Below are 23372 nucleotides of genomic sequence, written 5' to 3'. Positions count from 1 at the left end.
TGTGTCAGCCTTCTGTTAAACTGTCATGTGGATTATCTACTGTGCATGCCACTACATGAGCTTCATGCGCTGAGAGAGATTGGCACAAACAAATAAAAACGCTGATCTGTGTCATAGACTCGCCCACGCACACAGACACTAATGCGTACACACATGCGCACACACACAGAGCACGCATATATACGCTCATTCAGATGTATGGATGCATCCGTCCTACCCAGTGACCTGTGGCCTGTAAAAGCACGGCTGAGTGAAGGAGGCATGGCCTGAGCGCAATGACAGAGAGTGAATCCTGAGTGTGTGGCAGCCATATGCACACATGCACACACATATATATATACACACACACACATACACACACACATGCACATCTGTCTGTCAGATGGAAGTAATGTCTTCTCTCCCCTCTCTTATAATGCATCACTCTGCTTTAAGTGGAGTGTGTTAGGCTCTGTTTGTGCCTGGGGGCCGTGCTGCATGTCTTAAGCATGGCTGATTCATGCACACCCCTGCAAATTAAAGTATCAACAGTGTAGGCAATGTAACTACGTATGCAACATTTCTCATTATGAGATTGCTGTCAAATCTGTAATTTCAAAATATTTTAAGCTACTGGCAACAACACATAAACACAGAGAAATATGAGATATTAACTACATTTAAAGCAGCATTATGCAGCATTCTACTAGTGCTATGCAGCTCTACTGACCTGTAATAGGGAGAGTAGTGCTGTTATCCTTGCTACTCCAAGCTTGACATGCCAAAAACTGCACGTAATTTTGGTAAAGTGGGCCTGTAATATTACTCTACCACCTCAGTCCACATGCTTCTTTTACTTTCAGTGACGGTTCTGTATCTCTCAGCTTATAAAATGCCTGTATAAACCATATCTGTTCTTTGTGTTTCAAAGCACAAATTCCCTTTCCGACTGTAGGGGGAGCCCAGGAGCAAGAAATACCAATTCTCGCATAGTATGACTTTAAAGGGAAAAATGAATTTCAGCTGAAGGGAATGAAATCATTCAGCTACTTTAAGTGGCACCCATTGCTGACACAGATGTGCAAATGCACACACACAACTTGTGTAGTCCCTGTGTCAAATCCTTACAAGCAGATGCTCCGAAAGCTAGTAGCCAAGTCTTCCATGGACAGTTGAGGCGCTTACTCCAACAGAAGCAGGATGAACTCTATTTTTGGAAGAAACAATAAATGAGTGTGTCCCAATACTTTTGTCCATCTAGTATATTTTGAGTGCAAGCATCTTATGATATATGACTATGATTATAGGAGGGAGTTATGTGCCCATATACACACGCACACACCTCCGCACCCAAACTGCTCATGATTGATGTGTAAATTTTCCCAAATCTGAAATTGTCAATCTGGTCCTTATCGCTTTCCATCAACACACTCTCACTCATTCTTGCGCGCACACCCTCGCATCGCAGCGAGTTCAGAGAGTGATTTGTGCGGGTTATCACAGAACACTGAACTGAATTTTGTAACAAATGGGGGAGGAGTGATGAGGACAGGCCAAGGAGCCGACTGGAAACTGATTAGCTGTGTGTGTGTGTGAGTGTGTGAGTGTGTGTGTGTGTGTGTGTGTGTGTGTGTGTGTGTGTGTGTGTGTGTACAATTAAAGAGGGAGACCGTAGATAAGGGAGTAATATGTTGTGTGATTAAAAAAAATGGACACGTTGACATGGAAATATGAACAGATAACACACTCCCGGTATGAGAAATTAAATCTGATATGTTTATGCTATTCATCGACAAAAACACAGCCCCCTGTCCCACTCTCAAATGGAACATCGTTTCTACAAAGCCCATGCATCATTTTTAATTAGCTCTGTGCTATCTGCAATCTCAGTTTTAATAAAAAAAAAAAAAAAGAAGTCAATATTCCCCAGTTAGCCGGGGGGTTGGATTGGGTTGGCGGGGGAAGGTCCTTTTTGGTACCATAGCACTTTTTACTGAAATCGAAGAAGGAGGGCAAAAGAGACAGAGCCATGACTTCAAGAGAATAGGAGATCTTTCGCCCTCAAATTCTTAAAAATAGAATTCTTTGGTAATAGAGAAGAACCTTTACATTAAGTCTAGGTTCTTTAGACCTTTAAATGATTTTTCACTCTCACACATCTATGTGTATCTTTTTATGGAACCAAAGGGTTCTTGTATGGAATTGCTCAAAGAACCATTCGAAACACCTCTATTCTTAAGACTAGCTCATTTTACCTTCTTTGAGAAGACCTAGCACAAACATCCAGCTGCATCTAAACAGTTATTAAATGCAATACAATGTGCAGTACCAGCAGAGAGCGAGGTATCCACCTATACAGTTCCCCTGCTGTTGAAATTGGTTCAGAATGCAGCATGCGAGTGCTTATGTTCAAACATGCTCTACTTCCTTTGAATCAGCTTTTGAGGTCAGCTGGAATGGAATGACTTGAACATGTGACTGTGCTTCCAAATAGATCCAGTATACGCTGGGATGTGATGTAGCATGCCACCACTAGGTGGAGCCCTTGTAAGCTGTACAAAATCTATGTCATTTTTTTTTTCTCGTCCTGAAATGGCACTCTTTCACAGGAGGGAAATTAGTTTATGAAGGCACCAGATTGGCTCCCACGTCGATTCCTAATCCTTACACCGCTAGTGCTGAAATGTTGCGTGTTTTGTGGGTTGCTGCAATCCCAAAGACAAACACAGTCTTCCAGTCGAAGTAGTGCGATTCCCCTCTGAAGTTTGAGTGTGGTTTCTCGAGCCCCTGGCGCGGCGGATCTGATAGCTTGGCTTTGTCAGCTACAATTATGCAGTGCTAACGATCCTAAGTGCTAAGCGGGATTGTGCCACGTGCAGGAGGAAATGGCATGAGATACACTTTCAGCTTTTCTATGTTAATAATATGAGCCACCGCTCTTTACTGTTGAGTTGTATACCTGTAGAATCATTTGCTCATACACACAAGCACTCACATATGCCAACCTATGCCACACTCTCATCAGGGTTTTGTCATCACATATGTTGGCACTATCATAATCCCAGCTGTCTTCCCAGACCCAGGCTGCAAATGACGATAAGCCTTGGGACTTTGGTGATTGTGTGATAAATAATTGAAAGGCACCTTTGAATTCCATGTGGAGGAGTGTAGTGTCATCTTGCGTCTTGTTTATTCAGTGCTTTCCTGTGTACCTGTGCAGCCCTCCCTAAGGCAAGGCCACCATTTCCACCTCACTGACTTTGGCTTGGCACTGTCCATGGTGCTGAAGTTCACCCCAGTGACTGTGCTCCCGGCATGGGGACTCATGCATGTTGGGCAGAGGAATGTCTCTCTCTCTCTCTCTCTCTACTTTTAGCATATAAGTTTTATTGATGTTGACCATATTTAGTTACGCTGTTGCAAAAGCATTGCTAAAACTGTAAAGACACAAAGAAGACTCATAAATGACTCAGAAAGGACATGAAGGGGACTTAAAGGGCATAGATAGGGCTTGGAAGGGACAGTCACCCAATTTGTCCACTAAAATCTGAAGAAAGTGGGAGGAAACAATTTTGTAGGTTTTGATTGTTTAGTAAGCTTAAATAAAGAGGCGATTGCTCCTTCTCTCTCTCTCTCTCTCTCTCTCTCTCTCTCTCTCTCTCTCTCTCTCTCTTTTTCTCTCTGAGTCTCAGCTGAACTGCACCTGCCTGAACCACCTCCTTCTCTCACCTCGCTCACCCATCGGAGGGCAGGAGAGAATGAGGGAGAGAGAGAGAGGAGGGAGGATGGACAAGAAGAGAGGCACCCTTACACAGTCATGCACTCTTTCAGGATAGAGGGGGAGGGATAGAGAGGGAGAGCGAGGGAGAGAGAAGGAGGAGGGGGAGAGAAACCCAACCAGGCTCCACCGTTCTCTTTCGCTCCTTTCTCTCTCTCTCTTCACTCCACTCATTCAGCGGGGTCCGCTTGGCTCGGCACCGAAGGGGCTGCTCTCCTCTGAAGAGACTGAAGGAGAGATAAGAAGAGACAAGGAGAGAGGAGGATTTTTTTGTTCAATACCTCTTATCGCCACTCTGCTTCTTGCCTTTTCCTTCTTGCTCGCACATTCACGCTCACACACTGGCGCATGCACATGCTAGCGGACCACTCTTTCCGCACAGCCTACTTTTCCGAAGACCGTCAGACCGCCTCGCTGTGTTTTGTCCTCCACACAACTGTATCTTTTCCTCTTGTTCCATGCTCTTTTTGTGACGTGTCAGCTTAATGTTTCCGCTGAGAGGCGTCAGACTCGCAGCCAGCATGTGTGTGGAGGTGTGTGTGTGAGCGTGTGTGTATGTGCGTGTGGATAGAGTTAAACGCTGCAGCAATGAGCTCGTCTTGCGTGTGCCGTCCCTTCTGCTAGTCTCTCGGTCCCACTGTCTCCCTGGGGCTTGGGGGGATGCAGCCTCGGCTCTATGGGATACGGATCGAGGCTTTAGAAAACGCCTGTAAACTCAAGGACTATCAGAAAGGCTCTAACGAAGACTCCCCTTACTGTTCTTCCAGCTGATGCGCCTACTATCCCTCGCTTTACTGGAGTATTGCTGTGGATTCTGGCTTTTTACCAGGTTTTTTTTCTCTCATGGATTTCCTGTTTTCTGGAGAATGTAGAGCTCTTCTGCCTTCATTAAGCTTCTTGTGATGTGATCTGCAAATTTTACAAAGTCTTTCGACACTTAAATAATCTCTGAGAAGTCTGCAGAAGTTCCAGGAGTGGATTTTGAAGTTTCTGAAGTGGATTCGGTTTGTACAGCTTGTGTTTCTTTGACGATTGGCTGTTTACACGGTGAGAAGTGCAAGTGCAAGAGAGGACATGGGTTGCCAGGTCCTCTAAGGAAATCCCCCCTTCCCCCTGATCTAGCTCTGTACATATCCTCTGGAAGAATGCCCGGTAGAGCGGTGCGTTTACGGCCCTCCGCTGGCACCCCTCTCCGGCTGGGCTCCACCCTGCTCCCCCTCACCCTGTGCCTGGTCCTCAGGGGGCCCTCGGCGGTCCTCTGCTCTGGGGACCATCCAACAGTCGTCCACACGCCGCTTCACCCCGTGCCTTCCTCCGCCGTCCAGAGAGCCCACGCCTCCCTGCGGGCAGGCCATGGTGCGTACAGCCTCCTCTGTTCACCCACCATATTCACCCGCCTTAATGCTGTCTCATTCCATTACCTGTCAAACAGAGAGGGGGCGAGAGAGTATGTGCTGTGTTGAGGAGGGAGATAGAGACACAGAGAGACAAAGAGAGGGGGAGAGCAGGGTTGAGAGAGGGGAAAATCAGCCAGGAGAGCTGGGAGGGGAAAAAAGCAAGCCCTTGCCTGTTGCAATAGTTGTGCTGCTTACTGAGAGTGAAGAGAGGATGCCTCCATGATTATGAAGTGGAGATGCAAATGAGCTGCTTAAGAGGTGTTGGTGAACATTATGCAGATTGGGTCTGAATGGGTAGAGGCTGGCAGCGCCGGCTGCCTGTGTGTGATGGTTCGGTAGGGATGGAAGTGAAATGTTCTGTCATGAGCCCCTGATGCTAGCTTTGCATGGATGCGCTTGCCTGCTTTAACAGCCTTGTTTGATTTCTAGCTGGCCATTGAGGCAACTGTGTTTGTGCAAGGGGGGCCTTTTGTTCCGGCCTTGACCTGAACATTTGTCAAGAGTCATCCTTGCGAGGTGACACCTGCTGACCTGTGATTTAATGAGATTACATTCAAATTACTGTCTGCTCTGTTGTCAGCATGCAGTGTGCACACACATGCAGAATGAGGGATGTGTGGGTATGTATTTAGCCTTTTCTGAACAGCATGAAGGGAACACATGACATTTTGGCAGGTGGTCATAAAAACATGTTTAATAGAAATACAGATATAAAAAAAGGCATAAGTCAACATTTTGGTTCCTGAAATTAGGGTTAGGAGTAACACTTGACTCTAGGGCACCATTCAAAAGGCAACACTCAAGTGGTTATTTGAGCAATTCCATAGAAGAACCCCTTCTTGATCCATAAAGAATCAGACCAGAACCTGTTAGTAATAGATAATGGCCGTGTGAGGCAGTGTGAAAAACCTTTCCATTGATAAAGAACCTTCACATCAAGCAGTGGTTCTTTGGACCTTCAAAAGGTCCCTCAACACATCTCTATTATCTATTCCAAGCATTATTGTTTTTGGATCCAGAAGTGGTTCACTCAAAGAACCATTTGAAGCACCTTTATCTTTAAGCGCGTATCTAATATTGTATAAGACGTTCATGACTGACATTTAAAAGGCTTATTCCAACAAGCGTCAGTTCTCATAAAACTGTGTGGAATGTAGTGCAGTGACCTAATAACTGACAGAAGCAGCCTTTATGACCGTGGACACTTCCTTGAATAAGCCTCATTTACACCTGGTCACTTCATGTGTGTCGATTATCGGGATAATGTCTGGATAGGGCCAAGCCATATAAAAGTGCACCGAAGACTCAGGTAAACCAGATGCAAATCGGATAGCTCAAAATACTTTGTGTTGAAATTTGCATATTCCGTCCATCGTAGCAAACGGATTTCAGTCTGACTAACCAGAGATGCATTTGACTACCCAGTGTAAATGCATGTGGTTAAAATCCTATTAGGATACAATCCAGATACTAGTCACACAACAAGGTGTAAACAGGGTCTGTATGTAGTTGTTTGTAGCTTTTTAGATATTTGTCATGAAAGAGTTATGCTTTATGAATGGTTCCCTACATTAAACTGTGACTGGTTTAGGTATAGGCTTTGAGATATAAGGATAGCATTATTAAATTGACAATATTAAACGAGTCAGTGGGAGTACTCACAAAGAATGTGTGTGTCTGTGTGGCTGTTTATGTGTATACCTCACTATGTAATGCAGTGAGCAGGCCAAATTGAATGTACTGGGTTCATGAGGGAAGGAGGACAGGCTTTTAAGAGGCCATTAGACCCCAGGGCCTGGCACTGATTTCTACACTACGCCTGCTATTCCCCTTCTCCTTTGAAACTCATTACCTACATATTGCTATTATTTCCCATTTGCTGGCCCTCACAGGAGCTGCCGTGCACACGGTGCAAAATGAACACCTTCCCAACCATCCCTCCGGCTCTCCCCCCTGCAGCCTGCCGCGGAGAGTCTCGTAGCGACTTGCGCTTTAAGACTATCAGGCCGATTTCCACGCTGCTGTGTGCAGAGGAGCCGTAGCTGTCAGCATGTGTACGATGCTCTGGGCTTATATAACGGGACCTGGCTGCCGCTCACCATTATCTTCACAGATTGCGCTCTGATAAAAAGAGAAACACAATTGAAAGCGGGCAGGAGAGAGGCGAGGGAGTGGAAGTTTTGTGATGTGAAAGGAGTCATTTATCATACTTTCTGAGAAAGAGAGAGAGAGAGAGCTCTTCCACTTTCTTTAATGCTCTCTCTCTCTCGCCCATTCTGCATATGTGTGAGACACAGCTGGCGTCTCTAATGGTTCAGCGTGCTGAGATCACTGAGCCTCTCTGCTCATGTGCATCACCCCAGGCAGCGAGGCAGCGCACACACACACATGCAACCTCCCAACCCCGAAAAACCCACTACACACACACACACAAGTGCCTGTACCCCCTCTATATAATACCAATTACATCACACACTCACACACACATTTAAACACACAGGACACACTCCAGCCTGCTGCTGTCAGATATCTCTAACACACCCATGAGAGCCTTCCTCACCTCTTTGTCCTTAATGTACTAACCAGACAGTAACACACACTGCAGCTTCTACACTTGGCAAAACAGGGTTCTGTATAATACTGTCAGAGGTTCCTTTGATGTGGAAATGGAACCCTTTATGATGATATATATATATATATATACAGCCCTTTTTACAGATGATGTATGAACCTCTATGTAAGAACCATATACGAGAAGTTCTGTATCGCTGATGAGAACCATTTAACCAGGCAAAGAACCATTAAAACATGATTCTATATAGAACCATCGCTTGTTCTGAGGAATCCTTAAGGAACCACTTTTTTAAAGAGTGCATAATAAAGAAGAACCATTTAAACATGATTGTTATGGTCTGTAAAGAACCAAAAATGTTTTCTTTGAAACTCTTGAGCAGCTTCTTTGGTAAAGAGTGCATCATAGAAAATAACCATTTAACCAGGCCAAGAACCATTTAAACATGCTTGGCATATATAAAACAGATTACATCATAGAGAAGAACCATTTTATTTTTAACCAACCAGAAAACCATTTAAACATGATTAGAATTGCCATTACTAAACAATCTTTAAAGAGCCCCTTTGTTAGTACCCTATAGCACCAAATATACCACAACCCTGGGACCACCACCCCCGCCAAATGCCACATGATCAGATTTCCTGTAATAAATGGGTTAAAGTTCTTTAGAGCAACAAAAATAAAACAGGAACTCTTCCAACAGAACTCTTCAGGTTTCATATAACATAAAGGTTACACTAATTAAGGGCTTTTTCTAGCAGCAACAGATTCCACACACTGACTATCCCATATAAACCAAATCACACACAATCTCACATAAAGATGGGATGTTTAAATGGTGGATATTTTCAGTTTAGCACGGTCGCGAGTGTGTTGTTTTTTCTTCCTCACTCTGTCACACAGTGTAATGAGGAACGCAAGTGTGGTAAGAGATCTCAGATCTCGTAAAAGCTATTACTTGGATGTTGAGCGCAGCATGGAAGATTTTGAGTGTGTGTGTGTGCGCGTGTGCATGTGCATAAAAAGTCCTCTATGTGTGCCAGGAAGTGTGCCTCTCTCTCTCTCTCTCTCTCTCTCCCTCTCTGAAGTGATTAGATGCAAAGTGAATGTGAAGGCAGAAAGCGAGACAAATTATCAGCCGTTAGCTCCAACACAGGGTTTTGATGTTGAGGTCGTTTCTTGTTCTCTTTCTCTCTCTCTCTTTCTCTCTCTCTCTTTCTCTCCCTCCCTCTTGCTCCCTTTGTCTCTTCACTGCTCCCAAATGAGCTGGCCCTTGGTGCTGTTCCCTCTGTATTATTCCCATTTTATTTATAATACAGACGCTCAATTAAACGTCCCCTATGCACAGAGACAATATAGAGTTTTGCACAATTCCTCTACGCCCTGCATTATTAGATTACCTTTTTTGCAAAAGCATGCTTTCAGAACGCACACATACAAAAGCAGTAGGACTGTAAGATCCTCCTTCTGAAGCCACAGCCCACCTTTTTCTGCAAAGCTGTGGATCATTTGTTCATGAAAGGTTACAGTGGATGTGCTTGTGCAGGCCTTTGCACCTCTTAATGAGTAGTGTGTGTGTGTGTGTGTGTGCGCGTACTGGTGAATTGCTTTCTGTTCTCCCCCAAAGCGCACAGATCTGAGCAGAGTTTGAGTAGAAGAGTTCTTCTTCAACCCTGCCTGAGTTGAGTCAGCTCGCTCTCTTGCTCTCGCGCTCTCTCTCTCTCTCTCTCTCTCCAGTAATGAGGGGACTTGAGGGTGGTCTGGTGAAAGGTAAACTCCCACAGAAAGAAAGAAGGCAAGTCAGTAGGTTTATAAGTAGATATATATGTGCGTATTTAGGTAGAAAGTAGGTAGTTATGTAGATGGGTAGTTGAATAGGTAGATAGCTAATAAGTATGTTAGCAGATAGGTAGGTTGGTTACATTATATCTTATGGTCTGTTTGCCAAATATATCAATGGGGTATGTATGAGTGTGTGGGACCCTTGCAATGAGGGTGTGAGGGACACATGATGTGTACCCAAGATCTGGTGGTGACTCCTAAACACTGTACTCAGACCCAGAAGGAGCGAGGGAGTGGAAAAATGAAAAAGTGTGTGTGATTGAGAGAGAGAGAGAGAGAGAGAGAGTGTGTAAGTGAGCGAGATCTTTAGCTGTGAGGAGCTGTGTGTGTGTGGTGTGTAATGTAAACTCAGCCAGGCCAAAACCCCAGAGAGATTTCTCATCCTGTCACTGAAACTCACACTCAGAGCTCCGAGCTTACAGCTCTCCACATACAGCCAGCCATACACTTTCCTTCTCTTTTTTCCTCCTTCCTTTCCTTCTTTCTTCTGCTCTTTATTTCTTTCATTCTTTTCACACACATGCCCAGAGTCCTCCATCAGTCTTTACAGAGCCCCTGTGAGGATTGCCAGATCTGAGGGCTTGTTTAAAAAAAAAAAAAAAAAAAAAGCACAAAGCAAGCAAAACAGGAGCCTTTATAAAGTGTCACTGCAGACCCTGCATCAGGCAGCCTGGAATAACACGCTGGCTAACAGCTCTGGCCTAATTGGCCCCAGAAAGGTCAGCTGGAGAGAGAGACAGAGCGGAGCAGGGCTCCTGACCACAAACCCCCACCCCCAGGCTGCCTTAACTGCTGAGGAGGTGTAGACTGGGGAAATGCTCCTTTCATCCCATGTGAAGCATTAGGCCCACTGCAGGGGCAGAGCCCTGCCTGTGTCTATAGATAAGCCTGGAGATGTGTAATGTATCAGTGTATACAGTGGTGCTGTGAGACTCTGGGTGGTGTAATGATCAGACTGTGGGTCCACTGGTCTTGATTCTAACAAACAAGTCTAGTTTCAGTTGTGTAAAATCAGAACACCCCATGAAAATGTTTGTCTTTTTAGTGAACACATACATCTAAAGTAATGTCTTTTTAAATTACCTGTCCAATGTAATTATTAGAAATGCAAAAAGGAGGAAGTGAGGACAACCCCACATGTATTACTTCTTAAAGTGTCTAAAATTAGAATCAGCTTAGAACATTAGACAGGATTTTGGAGGAGCCTGTCGTATTTAAAACCCCAACATTTAGTCTGGTTTGCTCTTGATTGTTGAAGTGAGGATCTCCCTGGCTAAGATCCAAAGAGCTCTCTGAGGTTTTCAGAAAGAAGATTGTAGATGCATATGAGTCTGGCAAATATCTCAGAACAATTAGACATCATCCAACATGACCAGGTAATGTCACCCTAGCAAGTTCAGTCCAAGAGCAGACCACAAGATGTGTAAAGAAGTCTGCAACAGTCCTAAAATATCATCACAGCACCTGCAGGTCGATCTTACAGCGGGTGACGTCAAAGTGCAGCATCTACCATCAGAAAGAGGCTGCACAAATTTTCATGGGGGATGTGCAAGGAGGAAACCGTTGCTGTCAAAAAAAAAAAAACCAATAAGTCTAAAGACTAGGACTTCTGGAAACAATCAGCTTTGGAAATATGACTCCAAGGATGAGCTGTTTGGGCTCAGTAACAGAAGACATGGTTGATGCAGCCGGGGCCCCAAGAGAGCACAATTGGCTTTGCTCCCTCCAGAGTGGGTAAATGGCACTTTCTTCCCACATCACTCCAGTGCAATGCTGGCCGGCACTGACTTCTGCTGGCTGATGTATCAGAGACTGGTACACAGTGCTTTTCTCAGAACGTGTTGGTTGCCTGGTGACGTTGGATTGACAGCAGTTCGGAAACGGTGCTGACTGGCTGTGCACGTGTAGGACGAGGCATGTGTCGGCATTTACTTTCCCTGTATGGTTTAGGTAAATGGCAAATTGAGGTAAAAATCAGATATTTAATTGTAGCTCAATGTTTTCATATTTATGCATATTTCAATAGTGTTTCAAGATCAAATATCCATGTGTTTTAATATTTTCAAAAAAAATTCAAAAAGAAAGTTTTTATAAGGTTTGGGCAAATTTAAATATGCCTGAACAATAAGTGAATCTGTCTCATCTTATTAGCTTGTAACAGAACAAATGAAAGCGAGTATAGAAGCAAACGAGTCATTTGGGCTAATTTGGACTGTTCATAAATGTTTAAATCTATAGTCATAAAAGGGTTTATAGGCACCTCAATTAGGGCTTCATTGGGCCACTTCTAAGCCAGTGTACAGAAGCCTGCAGAACGTCTGCAGGCTGGAGTCAGCAGCTTGCATTGAGTCTCTGTCAGTCTGTGTTCAGAATTCCTGCAGCAAGGGGAAGAAAAAGCCTGTGTGCTGTGTGCTCGCCCGCCGTAAACATGATGGCTCATTTAAAACCTCAGCCTAGAGTCGATGTACAGCCAGGCGGCAGGAGACAGGGGTCAGATTTACGAGCACCTAGCTAACTTTTTCTGCTGATGATAACGGCCAACAACACCCCCCCACACACACACACCCCAACGCTGCACACAGAGACATACACACCCGTCCACTCACACGTGCATGCATACACACAAGCCTAGGTTGGCCGGTGTTCCGCTTGAGCTGCTGTCTGTAATTACCCAGTTGGTTCAGAGCTCTCTGGTGTCAGTGCGGTAATTGGAGCTGCAGTAATTCTCTTTTTAATTGCCTGTTTATTATGGCAGAAGCCTCAGTTTTGTAGTTGCTGCACATTGTGTGGCGAATGTTTAATAAACAAATACATGTCACAGACTCATATTTCATATAAACAATATAATTGGTTCACATACAAAAACAAAACACGTGGAAAATGCTGCACCCAACTACACACACACACACACACACACACACACAAACAGACTGTAGTGCAGTAATCACCAATTTGCTTTTCATCGCTTGCCAGCTGGATTAGATGCTCCTCATGGTGGTGTGCTGTAGTGGAGTGTGCTCATGTTTCTTCAGATTTAGCCAAAGTGATTTCCGTCACCCACTGACAGGATTTTGTGCTCATGACAATACACTAGAACAGTGGTTCCCAACCCCTGGCCCTGGAGCACCTCCTTCCCTCCACAGTATAGCATTTTCTCTTCTCCCAGCACACCTAATCAAACTAATCGGCTCATTAACAGATCTTTTCTGAGTGAAAGTAGGAGTGTTAGAGTGGGGAAAACACTGGGAGTGCAGTTAAATCACAAATTCCTTTTTGTTATTAAGCCAGTAACACTTTGAGGAATGCTTGATCTTAGAACTATCTTAACAAAATAAGATAAAAGATAAATTCTAGAACAGCATAAATGGGGATTGCGTTCTAGAACTGCGTAAATGGGGATAACATTCTAGAACATGTGAATAGGAATTATGTTGGAACAGTCTTATAAAGAAACATCAAAGAACAATAACAATGGAGATCTAATTCTAGAACCATGTGAATAGGGACATTCTATACTTGCCCTAAAACTGACAGTTTATTAATAACTATTATTGATGCACTGTATGGACAAAAATATTGGGACATCTACACATTACACCTACAGAGTCTTTTATGACATTCCATACGGAATCCATAGGCATTAATATGGCGTTGATCTCCTCTTCACAGATCTAACAGCAGGTTTGGAGCTTTGCAGTTATTGAGTCAGCAGAGCGTTGGTGACTTCTATACACTATGAGCCTCTGTTTGCTTTTTTATGCTCTGTTACTTTACGTGGTCTACCACTTCATGGCTGAGTTGCTATGGTTCCTTAATGCTTCCACTTTTTAATAATACCACTCACAGCTAATTGGTAGCTAGAAGGGAAGAAATTTTACCAACTGACTTGTTGCAATGGTGGCACCCTTTTACAGAACCACGCTGGAATTCAGTGAACTCTTTAGAACCACCCACTCTTTCACTGTTGTGTATAAAGGCAGACTGCATGGCTAGGTGCTTGATTTTATACACCTGTGACAATGAGATTGAATGAACCACTTGAATACAATGATTAGGTGTGTTCCAATACCTATGGCTGTGTGATGTATATACCAAAAAACAACTTCTACGAGCTTTTGCTAATTTTTCATTTGATAAAATATGCATTTTTTTCTGTGACGTAACAGCAGCAGATATGGATGATGAAACAGTCATGCTCCAGGAGAAACCAGGAAGACAAGACAAGATAGATGGTAGAATTGTGTTTCTTCCTAGAGGGCGCTAGAATGCAGTTCTGGGTCATTCTGGCACATTTAACTCCTGCCCTTCGCCATAGAGATGGGTTCTGGATAGAGAGCGGGCCCCAAGCTTTTCCAGACCCTGTGGTTAAGCTTCCAAGCCTCTGGCAGTGGGGGGGAGAAAAAGAGGCTTCGTAATTTAATTTTTTCACACATAAAAAAAGATTAGGCTTATGATGGGATTCCAGAGGGCCAGGTAATATCTGTCTCATTAGAGGGGGGCCCCGAGGCACTCTCACATTGTTACCCTTTCTATCTCTCGCTCCCTTCTTTCTTTCTTTCTTTCTTTCCCCTTCCCCACACCTTCCTGCTCCTTTCGTCAATTGTGCCAATTGACCTTACCGAGGCAGCAGGGTAGAAATTCTGGTACTCTCACCCACGAACGGGGGTCTTCTTTAAGCCTTAGTCCCAACCGCCCAGCCAGCTGAGATGATGGGATATATTTAAGGGGCTAATGGTCTGGCTTGCGCAGAGCGCATGCTTCATTTAACGGAATCAGAAAATAGACTTTAGAGAAGAGGTTTAACCCCAATAGAGGGAGGACGGCAAGCTTCTTAACTGCATCAAGGATAGGAGCGAAAACAACAGAGAGGAGGAGAGAAAGAGAGAGCTAAAAAAAAAACAGCATGATGGGGGTTTGCTCTGAGGTGGAGAAGGTGAAGATGGAGACGGGGGAAATTACATTTATAGAGAAACAAATACTTAGGCCTGTCAGATGGAATGACCGGACAAGCCTGACTTCAGCTTTTATTTGGATTTGATCTGTCAGGCCATGCAGTGCACGGCAATCTTTTTTCTGAAGCTCAAGCTGGACTGTATAGTGGTCTAGCTATTAAGAATATTAGAATATCACACGATGGAGGGCAAAAGTCTTAGGGGCACATTCAGATGACCCCTTTTCACAGACGAAAGGCATGTCTTATGCTTAAAAAGAAATGGAATGTGCATTTTAGGGGACGGGTTAAAGGCCATTGATTGACGCATCGAGACATTGCTCCATAGAGTACATTTAAAAAATGGGGCCTTTGATAGATCCTGTAAAGATATCATCTGAATGCCCCCTTACAAACTATATTGAGACTATTTATCACCTCAGGAATGTTTGCTTGTAAAAGCACTATATAGTAGATGATATAGAAGACAACCATATTCAGCATTTTGTGTTGGACACAGATGGAATTTGGCTTATTCCATCCGTACATCCATACAACACACACACATACACACCAGTGAAACACACACAGTGACTGTGAACACATAAATACAATAGCAAATTAGTATGAAAGATTAATGAAAGATTGGCTGGATCAGATATTTGTTGTAGCTGTATGTATATACTTTAATCAATCAATCAATTAATAAACCTGATGTACATTGAAGGTGTTCATGTTCACATCCTCATGTGTGTAAAAATGTATTAAAATACATTGCAGAATAGTGTGCAGAATTATTAGGCAAGTTGTATTTGAGAGGATTCTTTTTATTATTGAACAACAACTATGTTCTCAATCAACCCAAAAGATTCATAAATATCAAAGCTTAATATTTTTGGAAGTTGGAGTGTTTTTTTTTTTTATTTGGCTAATTTGTGTTATATTGGTTTATCAGGTAAACCAATATAACACAAAATTTAGAAATAAACATTTCTGACATTCAAAAACAAAACCAAAAACAAATCAGTGACCAATATAGCCACCTTTCTTTACGATGACACTCAAAAGCCTTCCATCCATAGATTCTGTTAGTTGCTTGATCTGTTTACGATCAACATTACATGCAGCAGACACCACAGCCTCCCGGACACTGTTCAGAGAGGTGTACTGTTTTCCCTCTCTGTAGATCTCACATTTTATGAGGGGCCACAGGTTCTCTATGGGGTTCAGATCAGGTGAACAAGGGGGCCATGTCATCATTTTTTCTTCTTTTAGACCCTTACTGGCCAGCCACGCTGTGGAGTATTTGGATGCATGTGATGGAGCATTGTCCTGCATGAAAATCATGTTTTTTCTTGAACGGACTTCTTTCTGTACCACTGCTTGAAGGTGTCTTCCAGAAACTGGCAGTAGGTCTGGGAGTTGAGCTTCACTCCATCCTCAACCCAAAAAGGTCCTACAAGTTCATCTTTGATGATACCAGCCCATACCAGTACCCCACCTCCACCTTGCTGGCGTCTGAGTCGGAGTGGAGCTCTCTGCCCTTTACTGATCCAGCCTCGGGCCCATCCATCTGGCCCATCAAGAGTCACTCGCATTTCATCAGTCCATAAAACCTTAGAAAAATCAGAATTAAGATATTTCTTGGCCCAGTCTTGACGTTTTATCTTATGTTTCTTGTTCAAAGGTGGTCGTTTTTCAGCCTTCCTTACCTTGGCCATGTCCCTGAGTATCGCACACCTTGTGCTTTTTGATACTCCAGTAATGTTGCAGCTCTGAAATATGGCAAAACTGGTGGCAAATGGCATCTTGGCAGCTTCACGCTTGATTTTCCTCAATTCATGGGCAGTTATTTTGCGCCTTTTTTTGTTCTTGCGACCCTGTTGGCTATTTGCCATGAAACGCTTGATTGTTCGGTGATCATGCTTCAAAAGTTTGCCAGTTTCAAGACGGCTGCATCCCTCTGCAAGACATCTCACAATTTTTGACTTTTCAGAGTCCGTCAAATCTCTCTTCTGACCCAATTTTGCCAAAGGAAAGAAAGTTGCCTAATAATTAAGCACACCGTATATAGGGTGTTGATGTCATTAGACCACACCCCTTCTCATTACAGAGATGCACATCACCTGATTTACTCATATTTATAAGACCTCACAAACCTAAAAACTTTTTTTTTCTTTATATTTGTATTATGTTTTTTATTATTTATCCACCATTTAAGGACCAGCTGTCCTTTTCATTGTCTGAACATTTTTATAATGAATAGTTCCATAATGTACACTATATGACAAAAGTGTTGGGACACCTGCCCATTCATTGTTTCTTCTGAAATCAAGGGTATTAAAAAGAGCTTATCTTTATCCTGCTTTCATTGGATGAAACTGTCTCTACTGTGCAGGGAAGGCTTTTTTTAGGTTTTAAAGCATTGCTGTGAGGATTTGATTGTATTCAGTGACAAGAGCGTTTGCAAGGTCAGGATGTTTGATGATCATCACCCTACCTCATCCCCAACTTATTCCAAAGGTATTGGGTGGAGCACCATCATTCCAGAGAAGACTGTTCCACTGGCTCTATTCCCCTGTAACCCATGCCTGGCATTAGGCATGGTGGCATCAGGTTCATATCTATCTGGTCCAGAGATTCCTATTCTGTTGGCAGTGCTTCTCCACAGGAACTAGACAAGCTGTGTGTGCATTTGCATACCTGTGTCAGCAATATGTGCAACTTAAAGTAGCTGAATGCATTCATTAGAAGGGGTGTCCACAAACATTTGGACATTTAGTGTAGTGATCCTGAGCAACTGCATGATTGAATAGCAAGCACTAGCAGGTGTTCTTGCCTGGACAAGGCATCGAACCCCTGTGTTCTGCTGTGTTAACCCGATACCCATATTGCTATACCAACTGCTCAAACACGTGATCTTCATTTTGCAAGACTGATGTCTTGCCACTTTTCTGTAGGATAAGTAACGATACACCCGTTATTGTTTGATCCACATACTTGAGCTTGGGGGCTCGTATTGCTTTGCCAGCATCTTATGGCTCTATAGCTGCAGTGAGACCTTAGGATGAGCTTCTGAAAAAGTGGTAGAACTTCTGAGAAACATCTGCACAACTCTCCCTCACATACAAAATGTGTGTGAGAGCGAGAGAGAGAGAGCATCTGACATCTGAGCCACGCTTAATGAGCAGAGCTTAGTTCCTCTTATAAATGCATCTAAGAGCTTTTTTTTCTGGGGGTCTACTGTGCAGATGCAGCTCTGTGTGTATGTGTGCGCGAGTGTGTTTTTTGCGCACGAGAGAGGCCCTGAGGGTGTTTTTGTCTCAGGGATATGGGCTGAATGCTGACGCAGTGTGAAAGGGTCTCATTGAGATACACTCCAGCGGGCTGAGGGTGCCCTTTGAAAACAAACAGAGATGGAGCTGGTGAGAGCGGATCAGCAAATAGAGAATCGCATCAGGACATAATGCCATCTAAATGCCCTAAAATCTGCTACAATCGCTCTACTGCAGGGTCCCTAGAGAGCTCCAGAAGCTTCTGGCTTTCACAAATAGCACTGCCCGTCACAAGTATGGGAACACCTTGATTTGGTGGAATGTTTTTAATGGTTCTGGCTCTACAATCTGATTGGCTGAGCCGCATTAAAACGTGGTGTAAATTCTGTATTGAGGTGACAAGTTGTTAAAAATGTACTGTTCGCTGCATGGAATAGTCTTTGACTTTGATTAAGTTGCTTGGCAACCATAGCCTGCTGATAACAAACCACATTGCTCATCAGAATTAAATATTATAACTAATAATGTATTCAACTATTTACATAGTCGTCAAATTTATAAGGTTCTTTAGTTTTTAACAATAGCAGAACACCGTTTTGGTGCTATATACAACCATTTGAAATGGCTCTCAGTCATAAGGTGTTCTGTTCTAAAGCAATAAGCCATGGGATGCTGAGTGTTATAATGATGAACCACAGTTAAGAAAATTTGTCCAACAACACCCGTAAATCGTGTGATAGTTTCAGCTAGTTTGGGAAATAAAACCGGCAAACCATATTTATAGCGAGACAGCGGGAACAGTATAAACCTGTGTGTCTAAAAGTATATGCATAAATAGTAATAAAACCTTAGAAAAACCTTTCTGCCGCTCCTTAACTGAAACCTAACAGAGAGAAAGTCCATATTCAATGAGCAGGCAGTGGGCGTTCCTAAACTTTTGACAGGCAGCGTAGATGTGGAGCTGCACAGCGGTTCCTCGGTGCTGCAGAGTAGAGCAGTGTTGGAATGCACCTCACATCCTCTACTGCTGTGTCTGCGGCCTGATGAGCAGTTTACTGTGTGTACATTCCCCGCAGCACCTGGCATGACCGCAGGATTTCTACACACACTTACTATGAGAGTCACGCTGGATAAAAAGATCTGCACAGGCAGTGAATTAATGAGATCAGCTCCATTAACACCAATACACATCACTCTCCAACGCACAGCCTTCTCTCTCTCTCTCTCATATGCTTACATTGCTGTACTCTTTTTTTTTTTTTTCTTTGCCTCTCTTTCATGAGCTGACTTCCTGTCTCTTCTCCATCTAGCTATCTGTCAGTCTGTCCAGCTATCTATCCATGTTGTTTGTTTGCTTGCTTGCTTGCTTGCTCTCTCTCTCTCTCTCTCTCTCTCTCTCTCTCTCTCTCTCTCTCTAGCCGGCCTACCTGTGACACTGTAATTAACTCCATCAGGCCATTAGCTTGCCTCTTACCGTGCAGAAATAGCTGCCTGATCGGAGAATGCGTGTTTCCTCACCTCTCCCGGACAAAAATGCATGTTAAAGCTGTGCACTGGACCACAGCAGGGCCACGGGCTGGATTGATTGTCCAGCATGTTGGTGGGTGCAGAGGGCGGCTGTAATTAGAATCATAGAGGTTCAATCAGCTCAGTAATGCAGGTGGTGTGTGTGTGTGTGTGTGTGTGTGTATTGGAGGAGGGGGCCAGGAACACCCCCTTGTCTCGGCTCCAGTCGTTTAGCACATGCAGGTGCTCTCAGCGACATCAGCTCTGTGAGGGTCACACAAGGGCTGTAATTAAACCAATCAGGAGACAGCAGGGGCTGTCTGACCCACTGATGGATTCATCAAGATACTCCCACACTGTGCGTAATGGGCTGAAAAACGCAAATGTGTGCTCTCTCACACACAGAGGCATACACACACACATACAGATTTCCTTTTATATAATATAAGGACTTGGTGGTGTCCCTTATACACTTTTGATAACTTAACTTTTTTGAACCTGGAGATTCTTGTCAATCAATTTTATCTAACTATGTTCATCTAATGTAGCCTAGCTGGCCTCCAATGTCTAAACAGCTTGTGACATTTGATTGACCAAAATTCTATGTGAGTCTAAATCCCATGTAAATTTGACATATAGTAGTGACAGCTACTGAATGAGTGAATAAGCAGGTGTCCCAATACTTTTGTCCATTTAGTGTAACCGCATTAGAATTTCATGCACTTCGTTGCACAGATCAAGAACACTTGCCAACAACCTTTTTACTTCAGGTATATACTTTATATATTACTCCTCTCTCTCTCTTTCTCTTTCTCTTGCTCTCTCCACAGCGGGAACTACGTACATCTTCGGCCGTGACGGCGGGCTGATCGTGTATACCTGGCCTCCCAACGACAGGCCAAGCACACGGGCGGACCGACTGGCCGTTGGCTTCAGCACCCAGCAGAAGGATGCAGTACTAGTCAGAGTGGACAGCTCCTCTGGCCTCGGAGACTACCTGCAACTGCAGATAGTGAGTCCTGGATGTATACAAACACACACAAAAAAAAAAAAAAAAAAAAAAAAAAAAATATATATATATATATATATATATATATATATATATATATATATATATATATATATATATTAACATTTTTGACAGCATCAAATTATAACATTCAGTCTTCATGTGCCATAACGGTAATTATTATGGAAGCTACTAACCTAAAAGTGCTTTACATGTCCTTTATACAAAAAACTACTTATTTATTTACTGAAAGAAGGATGTTTTAGTGGTTGGCAGTAGGTAATTTTTTATTGTCCTTATAATTTCCTTAGATATGATTACAACACAAATGAAAATATTTCCATATTTTATGTCAAAAAGTGGAAACTGCAAAAATGTGACCCTGTTTCTACTACACAGCACTTCAGTGAAAAACAGTGTATTGTCTCTTTCATAAATCCTAATGCTACCTCTAGACCACTAAATCACTACATAATATTTAGACCAATTGTAGAAAACCTTTGAACAAGAACAATCAGTGTATAGAGGACTGGTCTTCCACCCTGCTCTTGGAGATCTACCATTCCTGCAGACTTTTAACCTTCATCTGCCCAACCTGATCCAACTAATTACTGCCTTCCCAAGCCCTGATTGGCTGAATGGGATGTCAGTTTTGGGTAGAAGTTAAAACCTGAAGGATGTCTCTCCAGGAAAAGGCTTGTGTTGTAAAATTTGTCTTGTTATATAGTTGTAAATGCCTTTACTAGGATGTCCAAAAGCTTGCGCTATGAAAGATGTCTTGCAACCTTATTTCAAACAAGCCACGCTATGCAAACATGCACACACACACACACACACACACACACACACATATATACAGAAAACTCTTCAGGCAGACAATGAGAAAGGTCTGCAGCTGGTCGTTAGGATAATGGTGATGTTCCTGGTCTCCTCCTACACGCTGAGAGAGGCTCTGAGTGAGAAAGCTCTGGAGCTTTGTGCTGCTAGCATGAATAAACATGATGGCATCCAGCGCAGTACAGAGGGTGCTCGCTTCTCTCGCCTTCACACGACGGATTGATGGAGGCCCGCGTACTTCCTCTGGGACGCCGGGCCGCACTCGTTTATTCCGCTCCCCCTCTCCATCTCCAAGCCAGCATCATGATGAGAGGAGGATGAGAGGACGGGTGGAAGAGGAGGAGGGAGAGGAGAGGTGGCGCTGGTGTGGAGGTTTAAAGCGTGGGTTGTTACATTCTTTTTTTTTTTTTTTTTTTTTTTTGGAGCCCACCCTTGCTGTAATCACAAACCGCGCTCCCGCTCCTCAGCACAATCAGCGCGCTCTCTCAGGGGTGACATCACTCTGTCGTTGCTGCTGTAACTGCACTCTACACGCTGGCAGTGTAATGATTTCTCCAGCTGAGCCCCTGTGCCTGCTGGAGTGTGTAGCTGGCCGCTGGTGGCTGTACAACACCCCAGCGTCAGAAATCCCTGTTTGATCCACTGTGTTCCAGGGGTGTAACACAACACCTCTGTCTGTATCTGGGTCTGGGGTAAAGTTTGTAATACTATATAAACAAAGAACAAATACATTAAATGCCGCAAAATATTGCCACTGTCCTGAGAGTGGAAATATAGTGCGGCGTTTAAGGTACACATTCTGTCACGTTTTGACATAATATGGATCCAGCAGATGTTCTTTACATTGTGTCAACATTTCAACATTTTGAAAGGACCAATAGAAATGCTCCATAATTATATGGAATAAGTTAAGACATTAAAGGAATAGTTCTGCAAAAATAGCCCAGAGACTCGCTGGTTGGATTCTCGGGTCATTAGCAGCCAGAGAGAGCACAATTGGCCTTGCTTTCTCTGGGTGGCCAGATGGCTCTCTCTCTTTTACATCACCAGAAGACACAAGAGAAGAGTTTCTAAAAACAGGACAGAAGAATTTCTGAGTGTCCATTGGTCGTTTTCACCTAAACCGATTGACGGACGCATGAATTTACCAATTACAGATAAGAGGCAAATGACTGACACAAATCCACCAGTTAGACACAACGAGGGGCAGAAGACAAGTTTCTAAGTGTCCATTGGTCAGTTTCACACAACATTGACAGACACACAAATCCACCAATTACAGGTGAGAGGCAGACGACGGACACACAAATCCACCCGTTAGACACGGCAGGAGTCCGAGATGTGTATCTCACCTTGTCTTCACAGCCTTGTAACCCCGGGTGTGAGTTACGTTTGTTCTGGCAATGAGATGCAATTGAAATGGTGGGCTCTACAGAGGAAAAGTTTATTCATATATTAATAAATATTAATATAAACGTTGAGAAACTGTGCATTGTTCACAAAGTTTTTTTAAACACTATTCAAAAAGTATTCGACCCAGAGTGGAGAATTTAGCTATGTGTATGTAGCCTATAACCTCTACATTTTTATTCATTTGATTAAACAAGTGCAAGGTATATTCTGTTTCCTGCTTAAAGAATATTCTTTATATTTTTATTCATATGTATAGACTGTACTCTTACTAGTTTACTCCAAGCTATGTATTTGTATTCAGTTCCCAGCTGTACTTATTCTCAGACACATGCAATTCAAATAGATCTTCCTGCCAGAAGCTTGTTGGCCACGCTGCTTCACCGCCCCATTCTGTTCCGCTGCCCTATGTAAATGTTCAGGGCAGCTCCACGGCTTGTGCGTGCGTTATTGATCGATTAAATAACAGGAGGCCAGCGTGTTGGTGTGATGTAAGACATGTTTAGAAGATAGCAGTGGTTTTTCTGTCTTCTTGTAGGAGCATGAAGCTTTTCTGACCCCATTTGGTCTCTTGACTACTTTAGCTGTTCACTTTGAAATGCAAGGAGGAGAAGCATTTAATGCCATTGGAAGCGCTTGCAATTTGGAGAATGAACATACTGTGCAGGTTTACATAACACTCAAATATGTAAGAGTTTATATAATGCAAGTAACTGTGATTTAGCTCTCCTTCTCTGATTGGCATGATGGCTAATCAGCGATTTTCTTCCTGGTATCAACATGATGAACAGCAAATATACTGTAAAAAAGGCAGTAGTGTACTAACCGTAATAC

General features: G+C 43.3%; 1 protein-coding gene across 19 annotated transcripts in view; it reads left to right on the top strand.

The window, feature by feature from the left end:
- Window positions 1–23372, top strand: part of nrxn1a (neurexin 1a) — a 192601-nt gene that overhangs the window by 128690 nt on the left and 40539 nt on the right. For 18 of the 19 annotated variants that reach the window (XM_072667175.1, XM_072667170.1, XM_072667176.1 and 15 more), the window contains one exon: window positions 20113–20294. In XM_072667175.1, coding sequence (XP_072523276.1) covers window positions 20113–20294 — 182 coding nt within the window. Of the gene's footprint in view, window positions 1–3873; window positions 5114–20112; window positions 20295–23372 lie in introns of those variants that run through there. The other variant, XM_072667171.1, reaches the window with a different exon arrangement.

This window comes from Salminus brasiliensis, chromosome 22, assembly GCF_030463535.1.
Source record: "Salminus brasiliensis chromosome 22, fSalBra1.hap2, whole genome shotgun sequence".
Classification (NCBI taxonomy): domain Eukaryota; kingdom Metazoa; phylum Chordata; class Actinopteri; order Characiformes; family Bryconidae; genus Salminus; species Salminus brasiliensis.
Note: the sequence above shows the minus strand (reverse complement) of the source record. Positions and strands in the feature narration are given on the sequence as shown.